The sequence below is a fragment of the Paramormyrops kingsleyae genome, chromosome 11 (assembly GCF_048594095.1).
Source record: "Paramormyrops kingsleyae isolate MSU_618 chromosome 11, PKINGS_0.4, whole genome shotgun sequence".
Taxonomy (NCBI): Eukaryota; Metazoa; Chordata; class Actinopteri; order Osteoglossiformes; family Mormyridae; genus Paramormyrops; species Paramormyrops kingsleyae.
This window is the reverse complement of record NC_132807.1, coordinates 7,683,977-7,705,382: the sequence shown is the minus strand read 5'-3', so window position 1 is coordinate 7,705,382 and position 21,406 is coordinate 7,683,977. Positions and strand designations below refer to the sequence as shown.

The following is a 21,406-nucleotide window of genomic DNA, read 5'->3' as shown; positions in this document are numbered from 1 at the left end:
AAGACCAAAACCGCAGTACCATCTTGTGTCGCAGTTCTGGAAGACAGAACCACAATATTCACCCCCCACCCCCCACCCCCCAACCACAACCCTCAGCCACAGATGCAGTCTGTTGAGCTCTCATTACGTTACAATTGTCACAAAACTCATTTTTCATTTCACAATTAACACTATAACACATGTAAATCACAAAATTATTAATCTGTTTAAAGTTAGGGCAAGCCGAGTATTTAGTAAACATTACACCTTCTCATCGTCTTCAACTGTCACGTGTCTTTTTCTGTCCAATCATGGTCAAATGATCACACCAGCAGTAAAAGCTACGCTGGTTTCATTAGCTCAAGAAGGATAGTAAGGTTGCAGAGCCCCTGTTGTGGGAATATTTTGGTTATCCAGTAGAGTATGGTGGTTTATTTTGTAATGATTTCTGTTTTTTAAAGTTACTTTATATGAAGTTAGATTACCTTAACCTTCTTTAGTGTTCCAAACTCTTGGTGATTAATAAAACCCAGATGTTTTTCCTCCCCGTTTTTTCTTATTCACCCCTCACCCCCCCCCCCCCCAAAAAAAAACAAAAAAAAAAAAACGTATGAACCGAGCTATGGATTTGGAGAATCATTACACCCCTAGTAGCAGTGCGGCATGGGGATTGTCACCCTCCATTCCCGCCTGCCTGATACATCATTACACCCCTAGTAGCAGTGCGGCATGGGGATTGTCACCCTCCATTCCCGCCTGCCTGATACATCATTACACCCCTAGTAGCAGTGCGGCATGGGGATTGTCACCCTCCATTCCCGCCTGCCTGATACGCTGTTTCTGCCTACAGGTTTGAGACCTTTGAAATTAACAGCTTTGAGCAGTTCTGTATAAACTACGCCAACGAGAAGCTACAGCAGCAATTTAACATGGTGAGCATGTTCGTTTCCCAGCATCCTGGCTATGCTTTTGAAACTTCCTGAAGCCTTCACTTCTTGTCTTCTGCAGTTAAATTACTGTTTGGTTACCAGGTCTAAAAGTCAGTTCTGAAATTACTTATGAATGAGTCATTTTGTTTCTACTTTCTCTATGTCAGTTTTTAGTTAGATTTCATTTCAAGTAAGGACATTTTAAATAAGGAATTTTGACAAAACATTTAATGCGTTTAACGCCCTTTGTAGAGATCATATCGTGCCTCACTACATACATGCCACCTTGTCATACAAAATGAGACGACGGCCCTCAGGTGCTGCCTTCACCTGCTTTCTGCAGCACGTCTTCAAACTGGAACAGGAGGAGTACATGAAGGAGCAGATTCCCTGGACCCTTATCGACTTCTACGATAATCAGCCATGCATCAACCTGATCGAGGCGAAGATGGGGGTCCTGGACCTTCTGGATGAAGAGTGCAAGGTTGAGAAGCATCCTTTGATGCGTCCAGCCCTTCCATCACCACCGTTAGCGGCGCAGTTCCCGATACCGGCCTTAATCCCAGCCCTGTAGCTTAGAGAAATTCTTTCTGCCTCCTTCAGATGCCCAAAGGATCAGATGAGTCATGGGCCCAGAAGCTCTACAACACACACCTGAAGAAGTGCGCCCTGTTCGAGAAACCCCGTATGTCCAACAAGGCCTTCATCATCCAACACTTTGCCGACAAGGTGGGCCGTCCTTTTCTCCCTCCTTGGCCGGTAGCGTGACGCCCCATTTATACATAGGGAGGCTTGTGAACCTGCACGTCTGCCGTCTGGGCGCAGCGAGCGGCTGATTGAGTCCGATTTGCTCACGACGGTGAAATGCACGCTTCCTAGTCCCGTTTTAGCTCAGGTTTCGGGTTACAGGGACTTTCAGTCCTCAGGGAGCTGCCCAGGCATTCTCAGTATGGGCTGTGAGACGCAGCCCCAAAACCGTGAGTCACACAGGACTCGGACTGTAATCATGTGTCCTCTGTCTGGGCTTCCATATGAATTGGATGATTACTGTTGGCCAGTGGCGCACAGACAACTGGCACTACTGCTGCTTATAGCTTATATCTGTCCTGCACTGAACTTGCGTTGGATGGTCATGCTGTACTTGTAGGACAGGGCAGGGCGGGGTGGGGTCATCCTGCATTTTCAGCTAAGACTTTTGCTAAGATGTAGATGAACTTAATGACGTCTCTCCTCAGGTGGAGTACCAGTGTGAAGGTTTCCTGGAGAAAAATAAAGACACCGTCAATGAAGAGCAGATACACGTGCTGAAGGCCAGCAAGGTCTGTTCTGTGTAGCAGGTCTCTCTCCCTCCCCCCTCCTCCTCCACTCCCTTCAGCCCCGTTGAGTCAGATTCTGCTTGCTTGCAAACAGTACGATTGAGAAATTCCTACACTGGGCTTTCTGCAGGGGGGTGGGGGTGAAATTCACTTTACTTAGTAATTCACAGTACAGAGTGTCTCTTAAGTAGGAATATGCCTGCCTCAGAAAACAAGTCTCAATTTGTTCTGATGCTTTATGACGCGTGACCTCAAAAAAATGGTTGCTGCACTGTAATGGTCAAAGGCAATGCCGCCATCTGTTGTTCATTCTGGGTATTATTTTTAAAACTGTATACAGTGGCTGTTTTTGAAAGGCATGAAATGCAGCAAAGAGTCATTATCTGTAATGTTCAGTGCAGTGTTTTTTTTATAGTGTGTGTTTTAATATAGATTTTTTTAATCCATTAGAGCAGTTTTGTGTGGGTATTGATGAGAGTAATGCTGTGAACAGTAAATATGGACCTTTCACCCATTAGCTATTGACAAACTGGTGCTCTTTTTCAAGTATAGAAGTCAGGTTGCAAAAAAGTCAATTTTTAATTGTAATTTTAAAATGAATCCATTAAGTGTTGCCTCGCTGTATATTGGAGAAAACATACACCTGAAAATGTCAGCCAAGGGTTTTATATTGGGTTACGGGGTGGGGGGGGGGGGGGTGCTGTCTGCAGAGAGATCTGCTTTATCATTCCTGTCCTCTCTGGGGGGGGGGGTGGTAAGCCATTTTGGAGATGGGCTCAGCGTCCGGTATAAGTGGAGAGATGGAAGGCTGGCATTGGCTTTGTGCACTAACTCCATATTGGATAATGTGCGTATAGATGTGTGATACCTGACGGCTCTTTCCGCCAGGATCTGGGCCACTAGGTGGCATGACTGAACAGCTGAGAATTCCAGAAGATTCTCCCATGTGCATGAGGGCAAATGGCAAGGCCCGGATAAGTCAAAGCCAACATAGAGGCCTGGAGTCGGTCTGCTCGCTCCTAGCCGCCATCGTGTCCCTTTGTCACTGGCAGGATACGCCCTGAAGCAGCTCCACAGCCCTCAGTGTCATGTGACCCTCTGTCCTTGTGGGGCTGTGATGTAAGCGAGTGAGGCCGGGGGGTGGGGGCATGCTAAGGGTTTCAACATCCGTCTGAAACTCAGGGGACGCTTCCGCTTCACTGTTTACATCCAATGTCAGTTCATGTCATTTATGCTCAGTTGTGTTTACGTTTTTTTCCTCCCTTTACGTTACATCTGATCGTGTCTCGTCACTCCGTGTCATTCTGCTCAAACATGGTTGCTGACTGAATCATTGTGCAGTGTCAGACTTGGATGCAGCTACGTTGGCGTTTATCAGGCTGTAGCCTGGAGTATGATGCATTATATTAAGTGATCATATGTAAACTGTGTGGTTTCCCCCTCCCCTTCTTTTCCCCCCCCCCACCTGTCGTTGGTGTTTGTCTTCCACCATGTGCCAACCTTTGTTCAGCAGAAGGTAAACCTGAGTGTTTTCGGCCAATGCTGCCCCCTATTGGTTAATGCGCCTCCCCGCCTAACACAGGAAACGCCCACTACCCCCCCGCCCCCATCCTAGCCTGCCTCCGAGCTCCATGGAGACCTGCCGTGCAAGCACAGATGGGAGACCGATGAGAGCACCTTGGGAGGGGGGGAGTGGGGGGGGGGGTAGTTAGCATCCTCACTCAGGCATGTGCTGTGGCTGTCGTTCTCCTATGAAGAGAAAAGCATGCTTCCGATATGATTCCACATGCAGTAACACCCCCCCCGCCCCACCCCGCCCGAAATAAAAAATCCTTCATGCAGGTTACTGACCGAAGAATAATCCCCTCACTGCATCTGCTGATTCCTCTGTTCTTCTCTAGCTGTAGGTTTCTAACTTAACATAACGGTGTGATTAGAAACGGCCTTAGTGCGGAAATGTTTGCGCTAAATGTTTTTGACCTGGCTTTTTGATAAAGGAAATGCCTCACAGCATACAGTCATTGAAACATATTTGTATATTTTCTCTTCTTTTATTTCCCCAAGCAATCTGTGCTCTTTTAGGTAGATTTTCATTGGCGGCCATTTTGTTCTCTTTGATTTCAAACAGCTTTATTTTAGCCCCGTTTGTAGTTTTTTTTGGTCAGGTTTAGCATCAGATGGTCACTGTCAGATCTGCTGGACGCCTCTTTGACTGATGTGGTGTTTCTGCTTGCTGGGCACCAGTTTGATCTGCTGGTGGAGCTCTTCCAGGACGACGAGAAGACCTCTAGTCCCACAGGGCCGCCTCCGGGGGGCCGCACTCGGCTAAGTGTGAAGCCCGACAAGAGCCGGGGGGGCCAGTCCAGTAAGGAGCACAAGAAGACCGTGGGCCTGCAGGTGAGAGCCATGTGAAGGCCCAGTAGGGCCACATTAGGCTTCACAGTGACCTCAAAGGTGTTGCCGTTAACGATTCACATATTTACACGTTTTTACGTTCCCAGTTCCGCAACTCGCTGCAGCTATTGATGGAAACCCTGAATGCCACAACTCCCCACTATGTCCGCTGCATCAAGCCAAATGACTTCAAATTCCCTTTCACGTGAGCGGCTTGTCGTTTCTCGCCTCTTTGAGGACGCTGGAGGCACAGGCCTCAGACCCTCTTCCCTAACGTTCTTTGTTCATTGTCCTCTGCTGTCCCAGGTTTGACCCCAAGAGGGCGGTACAGCAGCTGAGAGCTTGTGGTGTGCTAGAAACCATCCGAATCTCTGCAGCCGGCTTCCCATCCAGGTAGTACCGCTATGAAGCTCAGCCTCAAACTCCACGACGGGCCCAAGTTCACCTACGGGCAGGATTCTAACGCTGTCCTGTCCCTCTGCCACAAGGTGGACCTATCAGGAGTTCTTCAGCCGCTATCGGGTCCTGATGAAGCAGAAGGATGTGCTGACTGACAAGAAGCTCACCTGCAAGAATGTCCTGGAGAGGCTTGTCCAGGTACAGAGAACAGACCTAATTTGTGACGAAACGCCGTTCTGCGTGCCGTTGGTGGAATCTGCCATCAGTGGAATGATTTTTACTCTTGGAACACCAGTTCACCAGATACCCTGATACCTCCGTTTATGAGCACAAAAGGGTCGGTTGCTGACACGTTTGAGAGGATTGGTTTTTCTCCATCTGTTGAGGATGTGTGGCCTGTAGGCTTAGTGTAGGGCTACCAATGAGACGTTCAGCCGGTCCCTGCCTCTGCAGTGCATGTGACCCCTCTTGAAATGAGCAATTTGTTCCGAGGTTTAGCAGTTATGTCCCCCATTCACAGGACCCGGACAAGTACCAGTTTGGCAAGACCAAGATCTTCTTCCGCGCGGGTCAGGTGGCCTACCTGGAGAAGCTGCGAGCGGACAAGCTCCGTGCAGCCTGTATCCGCATCCAGAAGACCATCCGCTGCTGGCTGGCGCGCAAGAAGTACCTGCGCATGAAGAAGGCCGCCATCACCATTCAGAGACGCGTGCGGGGCTACCAGGCGAGATGGTAAGGGGGCGGGACTTCCTATCAGCAAGTTTCTTGGGCCCAATCGCAGCATATCATTCTGCTAAACAAATTTTATAATATCAAGAATGAATTTATTTTCTTGAATCCTGTTTCAGCAGGTCTGTATCATAGTGTACAGTAGGTTTAAGGCCAACATCTTAATTTTTTTCCACTTTTACTCAGTGTAATTAATGTAATTAGAAAAATTTTGCCCAGAATCTGCAAAGGCATTTGACTGTCTGCTTCTTTCAGAAGATGGGTCTTTACTTCCTGTTGTTGCTCGTGTTTTCCCCCTCCATTGTCACCAACCCCCCCGGCTTTGCTCTCTTTCTGCTCGCTCCCCTTGCCTCTGCGTCCAGTCTGGCCAAATTCCTGCGCCGGACAAGGGCCGCCATCATCATCCAAAAGTGCCAGCGCATGTACGTGGCGAGGGAGCTCTACAGACGCAAGCGTGCCGCCGCTATCGCCCTCCAGTGCCTCCTGCGGGCGTACATGGCAAGGCAGCTGTACCAGGCGGTAAGGCGTCCCGTCGCGGCTCTGACCCGAGACGAGACGAGCCCTTCGAAAGCTTAGCTTGACGATCAAAGGATCTGATTTTGATCTTTGAATTGAGGCCTTTCATTCTCTTCACGCAGCATTATGATTCTATGATTCTGAATGCACATAGACGCAAATCCAAACAGTAGCTACCAGTCGCTGAACTTCTGTCACCCACAGTCATTATTTAATACGCCAATTTGTGTGTAAATGGATCTTAGGAATCCTCTGTGGAGATGCAGAATCATTCGGGTGGAGATTTGGTGGTAATGCATGAACGTGAAGCCCTCTATGGAGAGAGGCTGTAGGAGGGTCTGGGGCTGCAGCTTCCAAAGAATTTAGGGACTCTACCCCAGTGACGGACAGCAGCAGATGTGCTGTCCCCGTCCCGCTTGGGCTTTCTCGCCCTCTCCTTCTCCTTTGTGGCTGGAACATGGATGGTTTTAATATCAGAAAAGCTAAAGTGAGGCGGTGTTTTGAGGTTCCGGGGTGCGGGATGAAGCAGAGGAGGAAGGTATGGAGGACCGGAGTGATCCCTTGGCGTGACGGTGTGTAAGGGATGGTCTCTGCCCCTCCCGATGGCCCCGGGAGCGGATTCTCCCACCCAGAATAACGCGGCTCTCCTCCATTGTCCTCAGTTGCTCCGGGAGCACAAAGCCATCATCATCCAGAAGTGGGTGCGTGGCTGGCTGGCGCGGCAGTGGTTCAAGCGCTCGCTGGCGGCGATCGTGTACCTGCAGTGCTGCGTGCGCCGCATGAAGGCCAAGCGCGAGCTCAAGAAGCTGAAGATCGAGGCGCGCTCCGTGGAGCACTTCAAGAAGCTCAACATCGGCATGGAGAACAAGATCATGCAGCTGCAGCGTAAGGTGGATGAGCAGGTGGGTCAGCCTCTGTCAGCTCGCCCCTTAGTGGCCTCGATGGGCGACAGTCGCACTTTTAACAAACTGCATGTTATATTTTTATCAAATAGTAATTTCTGTTCATCTCCTATGGCTTTACAGCATTGGGTTTCCACTGGTCTGAAATAAGCCAAGTTAAGCCAAAAATGCATATGTAGAACACGGAATCATTGTTTTCTCAGTTGTTTTGCTAAGGTGTTGCTTCATTTTAGTCTTGGGGGATATTCCACAAAGCAGGATTTTAAAGTTAGCTGGATAATTTAAACCAAACCTGAAAACTGTCCAATAGGAATTGAGGTAAGTGACATTCCTATTGGACAGTCCTTACATTGGGCTTAAGTTATCTGGCCAATAAAGAAATCCTGTTTCAGATAACTCCTGTTTTTTTTGCTTTGATATCCGTAAGGATAATCAGTGGCAGCTCAGGACACCCCCTAGCCCCCCCCCACAAATTCCATTCTCCATTTCCGGGAGTTCCCCCTCACCCTGCCCTGCTCCTCCCACTACTGACCGCTGCTGATTGCTCAACGCCACGTCCCACTGGCCACGTGGCATGACCTTCCGATGCCAGCTGGCCCCTCTCCCTCCCCAGCTCACTAAAAACCTGCAATGTCCCTCCACACAGAGCAAGGAGAACAAGTCCCTGAGCGAGCGCCTGACCGGGCTGGAGAACACCTACACCATCGAGGGCGAGCGGCTGCGCGGCGAACTTGCGCGCCTACGCGGCTTCGAGGAGGAGGCCAAGAGCAACGCCAGTCGCGTGGTCAGCCTGCTGGAGGAGCTGGTCCGGCTGCGCAAGGAGCTGGAGGCCACGCAGTCTGAGAAGAAGGTCATCGAGGACTGGGCGGACAAGTACCGCAACGAGATGGAGGCGGTAGGTGGCCTGGCAGCACTGGGCAGCACCTAGGGGTGTGGCCTGGTGTAGATCTTAATCAGGTCACCAATGAGGGGAGCCTTCACATAACCAACAATGTATGGATATGGGTTAGGGTTGTTTCCACTGAGACCCCCCCGGGTACAACATCCAAACCCCTGAATCTGTATGGTCATGTTTGCAGTAACGCAGGATGAAACACTGTTGGGTTTGCATGTTGACGTGACGCATTCGACTTGACCCTGCTCTGCTCCTCTTATTTCTAGATGGTGGCTGAGCTGAAGGAGCAGAACAACCTTTTAAAGAGTGAAAAGAACAACCTGAACCGGCTGATCCAGGAGCAGGACCAGGTGATGACAGGTACGGACCCAATGCCAGGCCCTTGGTGAAGACCCAGGGACCTGGAAGCACAAATGCTACCCATGATTAGTAGGCAATGAGAAGCACAGCACCCCGAACAACAGCCGAGCTGCAGGGACAGAGACTAAGGTGACGTCTCAGTTTAAACATCAAAACAAAACAGCCACTGGCCAATTGCGCTCCTGACTTATGAACGCTGTCAGTAGAGATGTATGCCTCTCCCAATTAAAACTTTTCCCTTCCTGGTGCGATTTGCTGCCTCTCTCTCACTCTCCGCCACACTCTCCGTCAACCTGCCATCCTCCCCTCGCAGACAAAATGCAGAAGGCCCTGGCGGAGCAGACCAAGGAGCTGGAGAATGACCTGAACGAGGAGCGCACACGTTATCAGAACCTGCTGTCGGAACACCTGCGCCTGGAGGAGCGCTACGACGACCTGAAGGAGGAGATCACCCTTACTGTGGTCAGCCGCCATGCATACCTGAGAAGGGCTACATTAAAGCTCTCATCTTTTAGATTAGGTTTCATTTCATGGATGGATGGATGGATGGGATGTTCTGTTAGGCCCCCTGACTGTTTCTGTTTGTGGGTGGGTGTGGGGTTCTGTCCAGGCTGTCCCCAAGCCAGGCCACAGAAGAACTGACTCCACACACAGCAGCAACGAGTCCGAGTGCACGTACAACTCTGAGATAGCAGAGTCTGAAGAGAGCTCTCGTGGGCGTGAGGTGAGAACCCGTCCTGTAGGGGGCGTCGGCACATCTGGTGCCCCGTCAGCTGCTGTCCAACCCTGACCTCCTTCTGCAGGATGTCACCAAGGCGCCTCTGGACATGTCGCTGTTCCTCAAGCTGCAGAAGAGAGTGACTGAGCTGGAGCAGGAGAAGCAGTCGCTGCAGAACGAGCTGGACCGGAAAGATGAGCAGTTCCAGCGGGCAAGGGCCAGGGTATGGCGTGCCGACTCGCTCGCCCGCTGCTCCGCTTTCACTTTCTCTCTCTCCGAACTGTATCCTGTTCAACAGGCTCTTTGGGCAGAAACGGGTCGGCAGACTGATTTGGAGAATGATGCGTATATGTAATAACCAGACTGGCTTCACCGTCCTTTGAGGTGTTAAGCTGTTTCTTCGTGTCCTATGGGATTTTCAGTGTGTCGTGTGGCCGGAAGCCTGGGCACATGTGGACCCAACAGTCAGAGTGGGCTGTTCAGATTCCTGTTTTTTCTCTGTCCTCCTGAAGACACCCCCCCCCCTCCCCCCCGTGGTGGGTGGAGTCTCACGGCAGCCGCCCAGACAGCTTCAGCCCCTCGTCCATTAGGGTTAGGGCTGTGGATGGTGCCGCTGGCTGATTTAACAGCACTGCGTCGTCCTGTGTCTCTCTTTTTAAAAGGATGAAGAGGAGCACAAGAAGTCGCGGGGAGCAGAGCTGGAATATGAATCTCTGAAGGTAAGGGTGCAGAGGCTCCCCCTCGCCCCCCTCCAGTCAGGCCAGTCCCCCCCCCCACCCCCGCATTAGCTGATGACTTTCCTACCCAGCAAACTGATTCTGTATATTATATGGCCCTGTTTGATGAAGCCTGTAGAGACTGTTGAGTGCTTTAGAGTAGGCAGCCTACAAATCACTAAGCAAAGCCCCAAGCTCCATTTGAGGGAAAAAAAACCCTTAAAGGGACTTGTGCCTGTATCGGTGTAAGCTGTCTGCCAGAGCGTGCCTGTGGAGGTGACGGGGGGGGCCGAGCAGGCCTCACTCACGTGCCACGTCCCGCCCCCAGCGGCAGGAGCTGGAGTCGGAAAACAAGAAGCTGAAGCACGACCTGAACCAGATCCGCCAATCCATGAGCGGCATCGCCGGAGCCTCCTCCGCCGCCCCAGGCTCGCCCGCCTACAAGGTGCTCCTGGACCAGCTCAACGCCTCCAATGAGGAGCTGGAGGTGCGCAAGGAGGAGGTTCTGATCCTGCGCTCCCAGCTGGTCAGCCAGAAGGAGGCGCGGCAGCACAAGGTGAGGGCCGGGGCCCCGCAGGCTGGCGTGTCATTTTGGGCCCCAGGCTGAACGGCCAGTAACTGGGAGAAGAGGTGCTGACAGCCCCCCCCCCCCCACGCCCACCAAGGTTTATTAAGCCCATATAAGTCTGCATTTTAAGATGGCATTAATAATGTCTTTTCTCCTACACTTTTTTCACAATGCCTCCCTTCCAGGATGACAAGGTACTACTTCAGCATCTCTCTCTCTCTCTCTCTCTCTCTCTCTCTCTCTGTTGCCCTCATTCTTGCCAGCAGTTTTGCAGATTAATTGAAACTTCGAGATGAAATTCGTCCCTTATTTTGACTCAGGAAGGGTGGTTTTCCTGAGGCCTGCAGATTTTTTTTTTTTTTTTTAGTCCTGCAGGTATATAGACCAGCTTAGCATTCACAATAAGACAGAATCACAGGGGAGGAATCCTTTTGCTCTTTCAATACTTTATTTTGAGCCCTGTCAGTATTATACCTGTATCAAGAGTTGCTATGGGAAGTAGCACAACGAATGCTTTTTGCCTCTTAATTGCCATATCCTGACATTGGCTGCCCACAGGACACGATGACGGAGCCCATGCCATACACAGAGGAGCTGAAGAATATGAAGGATGCTGAGGAGATCACCCAGGCGTACCTCACCCTCAAGGAGACCAACAGGTACCATGCAAGCTGCTGGAGCTTCATGACGTATAATAATAAAACCATATCTAGCCACCCAGCCACCCTCCCTGTGAGCGCCGCTGTCGGCTGGCTCTCTTTACTGCACCACGAGGCCCCAGGTGTCGCTGCAAGATCAAATGCTAACAGGAGGTAGCATGTGGACAATAACAGAGGGATGGTCTAAGGACACGGTCTAGACGTCTGTTGGGCAGACGCAGGTTTTTATTTCATCTGTACATTTTTTTGCTTTGTTTGCCTCCCTCACTTTTTGTGTGATTCATTGCCTTCCTGAGCCAGTCTGTTCCTTTTTTAAGCCACCATTTTACAAACCACCCCCCCCACCATGAAATGCTATTCTTCATGCAGAATGGATGGGGCCTTGCCATCATCAGCAGTTACCCCCTCCCCCCTTCAGCACCCCTGTCCATGAGCTGCTTGGCAGACTGTCAGGGAAAAGCTCTGAGCACCTTAAGCGGAGAGCTGAACGCCAAGCTGGGGGCTCAAATTCCCGTCGGGAGTGTGTGCGATAGCCCCTCCCCCTCAGCGGCTCACTGACCCACCCCGCTCGCTGTTCCTCTTCCCCTTCTCGTCCAGATCCCCCAAGTTTTTGCGTGAACCCATCGAGGCGAATGATTTGATGAGTAGGCTCAGGTAACAGACTGCAGTGTGTGCCCGCTCTGCACCGGGTGACATGGTCCCGGCTCACGCGGATTGGCCTGACACCTGGCCGTCTCGGGCCCGAGCGTGGCGTCCCCCTTAACACGCATGAAGTGCTGTTAGGATAGCTGACGATGGCTTCCCTCTGCTTCTTAATTAAGAGTCACGCATGTGCTTCTTATTGCCGCGTGATCCTGATGTCCCTGTGTGTGATGGATGAAGGCCAACCACGCGGATCCTGCTGTGAGATGCAGACCTGCCCTGGAGTGCAGCATGTCTGCATGTGCTTGACCTGAGACGGACAGGGCTGGGAGACCCTGCCGGACTGGCAGCTGTGATCGTTTATTACCAAGCCCATGTAGTCACTCCCGCATGTTTCATCACCATTTTTAAAGTCCATCTTATGTATTATAGTTTGTTTGTTGTTGATTTATCATTGACATTCATTCTGTTTAATTTGTCTAGTTAAGTTTTAAGTTAAAATGAATCCATTGTGATCAGAATTGCATTATAAGGAGCTGGTCCAGCGGCTTCCTGCCGTTAGTAGGTGCTGGAGACCCAGCCGGTTCGATCCGGTTGTTGTTCATTTAGCTGCTGGGTCCCTCATGTCTGCTCATCCATCACCCTCATCATCCACCTTTTTATTTTCCATTCTTTTTTCCTTTCTTTTCCTTTTTTGTTTGGTTTGTCAGATCCCCTGCTCCAGACTACCACCAGCTGAATGAGGACGGAGAGCTTTGGCTGGTTTATGAAGGTTTAAAGGAGACCAACAGGTTGACCATGTTTTCTAGGGCTTGTGCACCTTCCTGCCCTGTGTGTGTCTGCGCATGTGTGCAGGGTAAACGGGCATTCCCCCCACCCCCCACCTCCCCCCAACTAACTCTCATGTTCATCTGAGCACATGTTTTATGTTGCAGTTCTCAAGTGCTTTTTAGGTCTTGTGGCCAAACACACATTTGTCCTGGGTCACTGAGGCACTCATAGCTCCTTTACCACACACACACACACACACACACACACACACACACACACACACACCTGTCCGACCTTTAACCGGAACAGGGTCACACAGTCAGAGGTCCACACCGTCTGTCCATGAGGGAGACACTCTTCTGTGTACCATTTAGTGATGTCCGTGCTGGAGAGCTCATGTTCTCCTCAGCTTCGATGCATGGCGGTAGCCTCCAGTCAGTGTGGTGGCAGCACTTCTGTAGAAAACCTCACTTCAGTCTGGCTTCTCTGACCAACAAGCTGCTTGAGCAAAGGGTTCATGATTCCGCTCTCAGCCTATCAGAACAGAAAGTCTCAGTTTCCTGTTTGGTAATGAGTGGAGAAGCTCAGGGGCCTGGGTAATGCATGTGGAGTTTATTATTTAATTTGCCTTTCTTGTTCTCCTGCCTGCCTCTCTCCCCCCCCCCTGCTCTCTCTCTCTCTCTCTCTCCTTCTCTCCCTCTTTCTCCTCCTTTCCCCATCCCCAGGCTGCTGGAGTCGCAGATGCAGAGCCAGAGGAGGAGTCATGACAATTTGGTGGAGTCTCTGCGTGGGGAGCTGCAGAGCCTGAAGGAGGAGAACAACCGGCAGCAGCAGCTCCTGGCCCAGAACCTGCAGCTGCCCCCGGAGGCTCGCATTGAGGCCAGCCTGCAGCACGAGATCACACGCCTCACCAACGAGAACCTGGTGGGTACCTGGCTATGCCCCGCCCCTCTGGACTGTGCCCCACCCCCACCAAACCTTACTGCCCTCCATCTACTCCCCGTCTATCCTCTCCCTTACCGCCCCTAGAGGCTCACATTGTATTCTTCATTCCTTGATGATTGACATAGTGTAGAACCTGCTACCAGCCAGATACCTTCATCCGTAAAGCACTTCCCCAGGCCTGTCACTCCTCTCACACCTGCACATCTCTTACCCCCCATATCATCACCTCCTTTCAGTTCTGAACCCCTCCCCCACCTTTGTTTTATTGCCTTTCACCCTTCCTCTAGACCCCTTTTTACTCTTTTACCCTCTATCCTGTTTTTGAGGTATCAGATTCTGCTGCTGTCCATGGACCTCAGCCTGCCAGATGTATATATTTGTACTGAGTGTTGCTGTTTATTTGTATTGAGTGTTGTTTGTGTTTTAATCCTGTAATATTCCATTCCATTTTGTTACCTGTCATGCAATTTCTGAGACTGCCAATCAGATCTCATTTACTGACATGTAGTCGGTTAACTCCTTTTAAACAGGGGTAATTACTCACTGACACAACAGACAAGTGACAGAGTACTCTTAAACTGGGAATAGAGCATTTTTTCACCTTTTAATAAGAATAGTTTAGCAAAATTAGGGAATTAAGGATTATATATTTAATGTATATTGCTGTTAAGCAAGTATAGAAATAATCTGAAGATTTCAGTATACAAACATTTAAATCTAATTTGCTGAAAGAAATATATTAAAGTAAAGCTACTGGTTGGGAGAAGTGATAGAGGTGCTAACGTTTGTTTTTGAGCAGTAGGTCTAGTTCCATAAGATCTTGAATTCAGGCATGAATGCACTGCATGCTGGGTAATGTAGTCCTTTTCTGAGCAGCACTTGAGCCTTTATGGCTGGGTGGCTGTCACTACATTCACAGAGGCATCTTATTTTTCTGGATCTCACCTCACAGGACATGAATGCCGATGACCCAAGCAAATATCGGGAGTCCCGCCTCCTGGTTTTACGGCGAATGATTGTATGTAGGGTTGACGAAGAGATTACAGCACACGAGTGTGTGTGTGTGCACGGGTGTGTGTGTGTGTTTGCACATGTGTGGGCGTTAACAGTACTGTATCTGACAGAAGTAGGGACGGTCTATCTATCCATCTGTTACTTGAGGAACTGGGAATTACTAACTTTGGGTGGGGGGGGGGAGGGGGGTGTATGCAGGAGAAACAGTACTGTGTGTGCTCCCTGTGTATGTTAGAGCTGTGATGAATGAGACATATGTGGCTAATATGGTAGCAGCCACCCACTCCCTGTCTGTTAACCCACTCCTGCTGAGTCAGTGCTCACTGTACCTAATACTCTGTTACTCATTGTTACTCAGTCATGGAAGCACAGTCTTCTGTGGGGGCAGGGGAAATACATGCTCAGGTGTATGTGTGATGTTTTTGATTATGTGATGGAAATTTGATATTAGTGCCTAATATTGTATCATTTGTCCTTTAAAAGTTGACGATTATTTACAAGCAAGGAAAGACTTTGTTTCCATAATTTGCACTGAGAAATAGCTGCTGACCCCCCTGAAATTGTACACCGAATTTGTTCTTAACACGCTTTGCTGGCCTTCTGCAGGACGCGATGACTAAAATGTGTGCTGTGTTCGCTTTTCTTTCCCCAAGCCTGTCAGTCATGTAAGAAATTAGAAAGGATAGCCGTCCTCCATTACGTGAGAGTAACCTCTCCCCGTTTTAGGACCTCATGGAGCAGCTGGAGAAGCAGGACAAGACTGTCCGCAAGCTCAAGAAGCAGCTGAAGGTGTTTGCCAAGAAGATTGGCGAGTTGGAAGGTAAATGCAGAAGGACCATAGCGTCCTTAATGAGAGACGCAGAAAAAATGCATCAGAATGTATTTTGATATAAATTACATAATCATTTTCATGAAGTAAGTCAAATACAAATTACAAAATACAATTTTATATTTAAAATACCTATTTTACATGTATCAGAAATACTGCCCATTCATGACCTTAATCACTTAGTAATCTCAACCTTCCAATGTCCCCCTCCTTTGATCCAACTGCTCAGTTGGGGGTCAAGTGGAGAACATTTCCCCTGGACAGACCGTGGATGAGCCAATCCGGCCAGTCAACATCCCTCGCAAGGAGAAGGACTTCCAGGGCATGCTGGAGTACAAGAAGGATGATGAGCTGAAGCTGGTGAAGAATCTGATCTTAGGTGAGTAAAACGGTCAGTGGTGGAGGCCCGCTGAGATTTCAGCTTCTGGGTGATCTGACGTGGCATCCTTCGGCCGTGCAGAACTGAAACCACGAGGTGTGGCCGTCAACATGATCCCAGGCCTGCCGGCCTACATCCTGTTCATGTGTCTGCGCCATGCCGACTACCTCAACGACGACCAGAAAGTTCGCACACTGCTCACCAGCTCTATCAACAGCATCAAGAAGATCTTAAAGGTATGCGTGTGCTATTGCACCACTGATAATTCAGCACCGCTAATTTGGTATCATCTATGGCAAAGTTTCCCAATCCAGTACTCAGGGATCCAAAGACAGTCCACATTTTTGCTCCCTCCCAGCTCCCTAGCAAAAATGTGAACTGTCTCCAGGTTCTCAAGGACTAGATTGGGAAACACTGATCCATGGTGGCTATGTTCGTTCTCTCTCTCTCTCGTCTTTCTCTTTCTGTTTATATCTCTGTCTCTAGTACATCAGCATCAGTAAATATAAAAAGTGTCACACGTCTCCTGACTTGAAGTTTCTTGGTCCTGCTTACAGAAAAGAGGAGATGACTTTGAGACGGTCTCTTTCTGGCTCTCCAACACCTGCCGTTTCTTGCATTGTCTGAAGCAGTACAGCGGGGAGGAGGTAGGACCAAAACCACAGATGGTCCAAGCGATGCCTACTTTGTTCATTGCTCCTTGGCGATCTTGACCTTAGGAGTCTGTGCCACGTCCCCCTGCAGGCATTCACGAAATACAACACAAATAAGCAGAACGATCACTGCCTGAACAACTTTGACCTGGCGGAGTACCGGCAGGTTCTGAGCGACCTGGCCATCCAGATCTACCAGCAACTCATCAAGTGCATGGAGAACATTCTGCAGCCCATGATAGGTAATCCACCCGCCCGTGGCACTCAAGTCACTCGGTCGACTCCCAGTAAACACATCTGTAAATAATATATCCCCATCTAATGAGGCGTCACATGGCTCCTTTCTACACACATGGTCTACAGTCTCAGGAATGCTGGAGCACGAGACCATCCAAGGCGTGTCAGGCGTGAAGCCCACCGGCCTGCGGAAGCGGACATCTAGCATCGCCGATGAGGGCACCTACACCCTGGACTCCATCCTCCGCCAGCTGAACTCCTTCCACTCCATCATGTGCCAACACGGCACCGACCCGGAGCTCATGAAGCAGGTGGTCCGCCAGCAGTTCTACATCATCGGCGCCGTCACCCTTAACAACCTGCTGCTGCGGAAGGACATGTGCTCCTGGAGCAAGGGGATGCAGATCAGGTATCTACCAGCAGAAAGGGGCGGCCATATTGCCATGCTCATTTAGCAGAAAACCATCACAGTCTTACCCAGGAACAAAAGACATTCTGACTGAGGGTGCAGAGGGTCAGGGGAGAACTCCTTTTTTCGAACCTGCAGCATTGCAGCAGTGAGATCACTGTCTTGTCCAAATCTGTCAATTGCCCCCTCCCCTCAACTCACGAGAGTATCCATGTCCCATCTTCAGGGGTATAATGATTCCCCAAATCCATGGTTCAGACCTTCAGTTCACGATTCAGTTCATACTGTGAGAGAAGACTAAAGAACTAGATCAGCTTTAGTGTAATGTGTAATATTTTCAAAAATACTCAGCTTGCCCTAACTTTAAACAGAATAATTTTGTGATGTACACGTGTTATAGCATTAAATTATGAAATGAAAAATGAGCTTTGGGACATGAGTAACGTAACGAGAGCTCAGTAGGCTGGTCCCACAGTGGTGACAGCAGATTAGGGTTGGGAGGGGTGTATATCACTGCTCCGTCTTCCAGAACTGCAACACAAGATTGCGAACATTTGTATCACAGTTTCGGTCTCTGTTTCAAAACAGTCACACCATTACCCACCTTGGGTGTGCCAGGCTTTGCCCCATATAGTTCCTGGATAATGTCATAAGTATGACCCTAATTGGTTAGATTTTATGCTTTGCTAAGGGTCATTTCCATCTGGTAACTTTTTTCCCCCTTTTTGCAAGATGATGGTTACGTATTTGGGTTCCTTGGGTGTATGAGTAGATTGGTGGATGTGTGTTGGAGATCAGCGAGGTCTGCAGCGTAGAACATGCTACCTAGAACATAAGAACATAAGAAAGCTCATTTGGGGAGAACTTAACTAATAGCTCAGAGTTGTTTAAAATCTTATCTAGCTCTGATTTAAAGGAACCCAGGGTTTTAGCTTGCACTACACTAACAGGAAGACTATTCCATACTCTAACTACACGCTGTGTAAAGAAGTGCTTTCTCAAATTCGTTTTAAAATGTTCTCCCGCTAATTTCCATTTATGGCCACGAGTTCTAGTATTTAAACTGTAACATGCTGCCATTCCCTCACCCCTACAGGTACAATGTCAGCCAGCTGGAGGAGTGGCTCAGGGACAAGAACCTGATGAACTGTGGGGCCAAAGAGACGCTGGAGCCCCTGATCCAGGCAGCACAGCTGCTACAGGTGAAGAAGAAGACCGACGAGGACGCAGAGGCCATTTGCTCTATGTGCCACGCCCTCACCACCTCCCAGGTAAGATTAAACATGAGTGTTTATTTGGGTGTTTAACATTTTCAGTCTTTCATGCTCCATAATCCTGAATCACTATTGTTTTGATCTGTTTGCCCTCCTGCCAGATTGTGAAGGTGCTGAACCTGTACACTCCGGTGAATGAGTTTGAGGAAAGAGTGTCTGTCACTTTCATTCGAACCATACAGGTAAGAGCAAAGCAAGTTCAAAGAAGTTCTCCCTGTGCGCTCCTCTGGCGTGTGTTATCATCTAATCTCTTTGAGCTTTGTTTCGATCGGGTCAGGAATCGATCACATTAATTCAGTGATAGAACCCAAGCAGCGTGTGTCTTCATTCACTGATTGGTCTTCTGCTTTCATCCACAGACCCGCTTACGAGATCGAAAGGAATCTCCACAGCTCCTGATGGACACAAAACTCATCTACCCTGTGACATTCCCCTTCAACCCATCGTCTCTGGCCTTGGAGACCATCCAGATCCCCGGCAGTTTAAATCTAGGTTTCCTCACACGTGTCTAGATGCCTCCCGTCCTTTACTTCCCCACAGCCAGCCTCGTCCCAGGTGTTGGGAATAAGTGGCTCTTCTGATGAGAGTTCTGTGGTGCCCACAATGGTACCAAGTCAAAAAAAAATAAAATGTTAAGCCCTTTTAATCAGCCCCCTTAACAGTGGTTAGGTGTTCAGTCTGAAACGGATGGTGATGAAATGACAGAGAGCTGATGATGTGTGGATCTCTGATAGGAAGGCCACCCAGCAGTGGAGAATTCAGAGGTGCTCTCTACCACACCTATAAAATTATTGGTATTATCGTATTATCATTATTTATTATTACTATTATTATTCGAGAATATTTGTATTTATTACCCATATCATCCCAAACGTACTAATGGATTTGCCCATAGTGGAAAAATTTTGGAATTGATTGGCCATCACATCTCAAACTGGGGACAAATTTGGATGGTATATATTGTAATTTGTCTTATATTAATGTCAGTAAGCTTTACAATATGTAGAATAAGTAAAAATGGTGCATTAGTAAACTATTTAATGTAGATGTTTATTTCTTAGTTTATGTATTGAGACTTAGTACATTTAGATAGAAGCTATGTCTTGTGTAACTTGTATATCCAAGAATATTGTACTTAGGCACGGCAGAGTTTAAGATTATTGTCCTCCTGAATACAGATACTGTTTACATCTTATGTTCACTGCAGGTATTGTTGTCACTATTTGAGGAAACCATAAAGTTGAGATTGGGGCCTCCACACAGCTCCACGTTAAAGTATCTTTAACACAGTGTTTTCCAGCCCAGTCCTCTGGGACCCCCAGACTGCCCGCGTTTTTGCAAAAACGTGCCTGAGGAGCAGTTTGAGACACCGCTGCAGCCAGTGAATATAACTGGTCTGGGGGGTGGGGGCTTTAGCTAATTGGAGCACCCTCGTAGATGCTGTGTGTCTGTGTACGCTTTGCTGTAACTCCTGCCGTTTCTGTGCATACAGACTGATCGTAGGTTACCGTTCCGGGGTGCGTTTTTCAAATTTTGCCATCATGTTTGGATTCCTCAAGGAGACTTAAACACATTTTAAGCACAAAGGTACATTGGTTTTGTTTTACATGTAAGGTACCAAGCCATTGGTTCTCAGCTTGGAGCTTTGGTTCTTGACTTATTTCAGTATTAATGTTATGAAACACAAAACTGTTATGTTAGGAGCATGTGTCATGGATGAATGTTACCAAGAAAACAGTCTGATATTTTTTTTCTGAGATGATTGTTACCCTGAATTTGCACTCTAGAATTTATGGTAATGTTGTCACGCTTTCTGTAACTAGCAAATCTTTGTGCTTCTTGGACCAAACCTCTACCTTTATCCCTTATTTAATGTTAAATGCAAAATACATGTACAATAGTTGTGCCAGAAATGGGTATTTATATGAAGAACAAATCTAAGACATGTTGTTTGATCTGTCTTTTGTTTGTTTACCCCCTTTTTGTTCTGTTTACATTATCAGAGGATGTCATACACATGCGGGCCCCTGTAGCCCACAGATTGGCCCTTTGTAGATCAGCCAGCTGATTGCTGAAACAAAACCAGCTCAGCCATGTAACAATATGACCCAAAACGTCCAAAGATCTGCACCACTGATAAATATGCTAGCTTGAATTGATCGTTTTTATAAACAGCATAGGTAATAAATCAAATCACAAGCCATATTAATAACCCTATGTAGTATGAGGAGAATGCATATTGTCGGTCATTAGCCGTCCTGTAAATATATTTCTATCTATTCAGGCAGTCACAAAAAAAAGTTTATAGGCTGAAAAGTGAATTATTTATAAAGGAGTTACAACGGCGAAAAACTGCGCTGGGTTTTTACAAAGCCCTGAGTTTTACAGATGTACCGGAAGGACATTGTACTCAACTGCTGACCACGTTAGTGTATCTATGTGCAATGCATATCGGCTAAGTGCATCATACTGCAAATAATATGTAACTTTTCCATTTCAATGTTTTGTTTGCGCACCATGTTTTATGTGTTTTAATTTAATGTAGTGTAGCACCACACAATCGGTGACGTTTCTCTTTGTGAAGTGTTTTATTACAATGCTGGAAAGGGTTTTTGTTAATAGTTATGTTATCGCCTGTTAAAGATTGTTAGATTTTGGTCTTGGGGTTCATAACAATGTAAGGTACCCCTCACGTTAGTGGTATCTCTTTCTGCAATTTTAAAAGAATATGCTAAGGAACTGGAATAAATGGTGGTTGAAGGTGTTTTCTGTATATACAGTTCATGATTTTAAAACTGATGATTATTGCAGAAGTAACCACGTTTCTAGAAATGCAATCCTACTTATACCTTGGCATCAAAATCTAAACCGGTCAACTCGACAAACTGTTATAACTACTTCACATTTCGCTGTATGACTTGATTTTATTAATACATTAGGGTAAACATCTGTTTGATGATTGAATTTTACTTCGTTCATTTTATACATTGCATTAGCTTCTGCATGAAATTTCGGTGGTCAGCAGGTTAATCCGAGCAATGGCTGGGCTTCGCTTGGGTGTTTTTTCTTAATATTTGATTCTTAAGTCTTCACCTTTAATTTCTGCCAGAATTTATACACTAAATCCTGCAAATGTCAGAGATTGACTTCACAGTTTGATTAAATGTCATTGA

The 21,406-nt window shown here is 48.0% G+C and overlaps 1 protein-coding gene across 10 annotated transcripts in view; it reads left to right on the top strand.

Moving 5' to 3' along the window:
* myo5aa (myosin VAa) overlaps positions 1-20,997 on the top strand; it is a 40,099-nt gene extending 19,102 nt beyond the window's left edge. For 2 of the 10 annotated variants that reach the window (XM_072717956.1, XM_072717955.1), the window contains exons 11-42: positions 830-911; positions 1,252-1,392; positions 1,512-1,637; positions 2,144-2,227; positions 4,469-4,621; positions 4,726-4,823; positions 4,925-5,011; positions 5,107-5,215; positions 5,538-5,749; positions 6,109-6,265; positions 6,925-7,164; positions 7,811-8,059; positions 8,326-8,419; positions 8,733-8,881; positions 9,030-9,143; positions 9,223-9,360; positions 9,800-9,856; positions 10,182-10,409; positions 10,980-11,080; positions 11,678-11,734; positions 12,433-12,513; positions 13,219-13,417; positions 14,391-14,456; positions 15,179-15,272; positions 15,511-15,660; positions 15,742-15,896; positions 16,218-16,307; positions 16,405-16,555; positions 16,677-16,959; positions 18,056-18,230; positions 18,335-18,415; positions 18,593-20,997. In XM_072717956.1, the coding sequence (XP_072574057.1) occupies positions 830-911; positions 1,252-1,392; positions 1,512-1,637; positions 2,144-2,227; positions 4,469-4,621; positions 4,726-4,823; positions 4,925-5,011; positions 5,107-5,215; positions 5,538-5,749; positions 6,109-6,265; positions 6,925-7,164; positions 7,811-8,059; positions 8,326-8,419; positions 8,733-8,881; positions 9,030-9,143; positions 9,223-9,360; positions 9,800-9,856; positions 10,182-10,409; positions 10,980-11,080; positions 11,678-11,734; positions 12,433-12,513; positions 13,219-13,417; positions 14,391-14,456; positions 15,179-15,272; positions 15,511-15,660; positions 15,742-15,896; positions 16,218-16,307; positions 16,405-16,555; positions 16,677-16,959; positions 18,056-18,230; positions 18,335-18,415; positions 18,593-18,745 (4,354 nt within the window). In that variant the 3' untranslated portion in view covers positions 18,746-20,997. The remainder of the gene's footprint in view (positions 1-829; positions 912-1,251; positions 1,393-1,511; positions 1,638-2,143; positions 2,228-4,468; positions 4,622-4,725; positions 4,824-4,924; positions 5,012-5,106; positions 5,216-5,537; positions 5,750-6,108; positions 6,266-6,924; positions 7,165-7,810; positions 8,060-8,325; positions 8,420-8,732; positions 8,882-9,029; positions 9,144-9,222; positions 9,361-9,799; positions 9,857-10,181; positions 10,410-10,979; positions 11,081-11,677; positions 11,735-12,432; positions 12,514-13,218; positions 13,418-14,390; positions 14,457-15,178; positions 15,273-15,510; positions 15,661-15,741; positions 15,897-16,217; positions 16,308-16,404; positions 16,556-16,676; positions 16,960-18,055; positions 18,231-18,334; positions 18,416-18,592) is intronic. The other 8 variants (XM_072717961.1, XM_072717957.1, XM_072717963.1 and 5 more) reach the window with 4 other exon arrangements.
* The last annotated feature ends 409 nt before the right edge of the window (positions 20,998-21,406 follow it).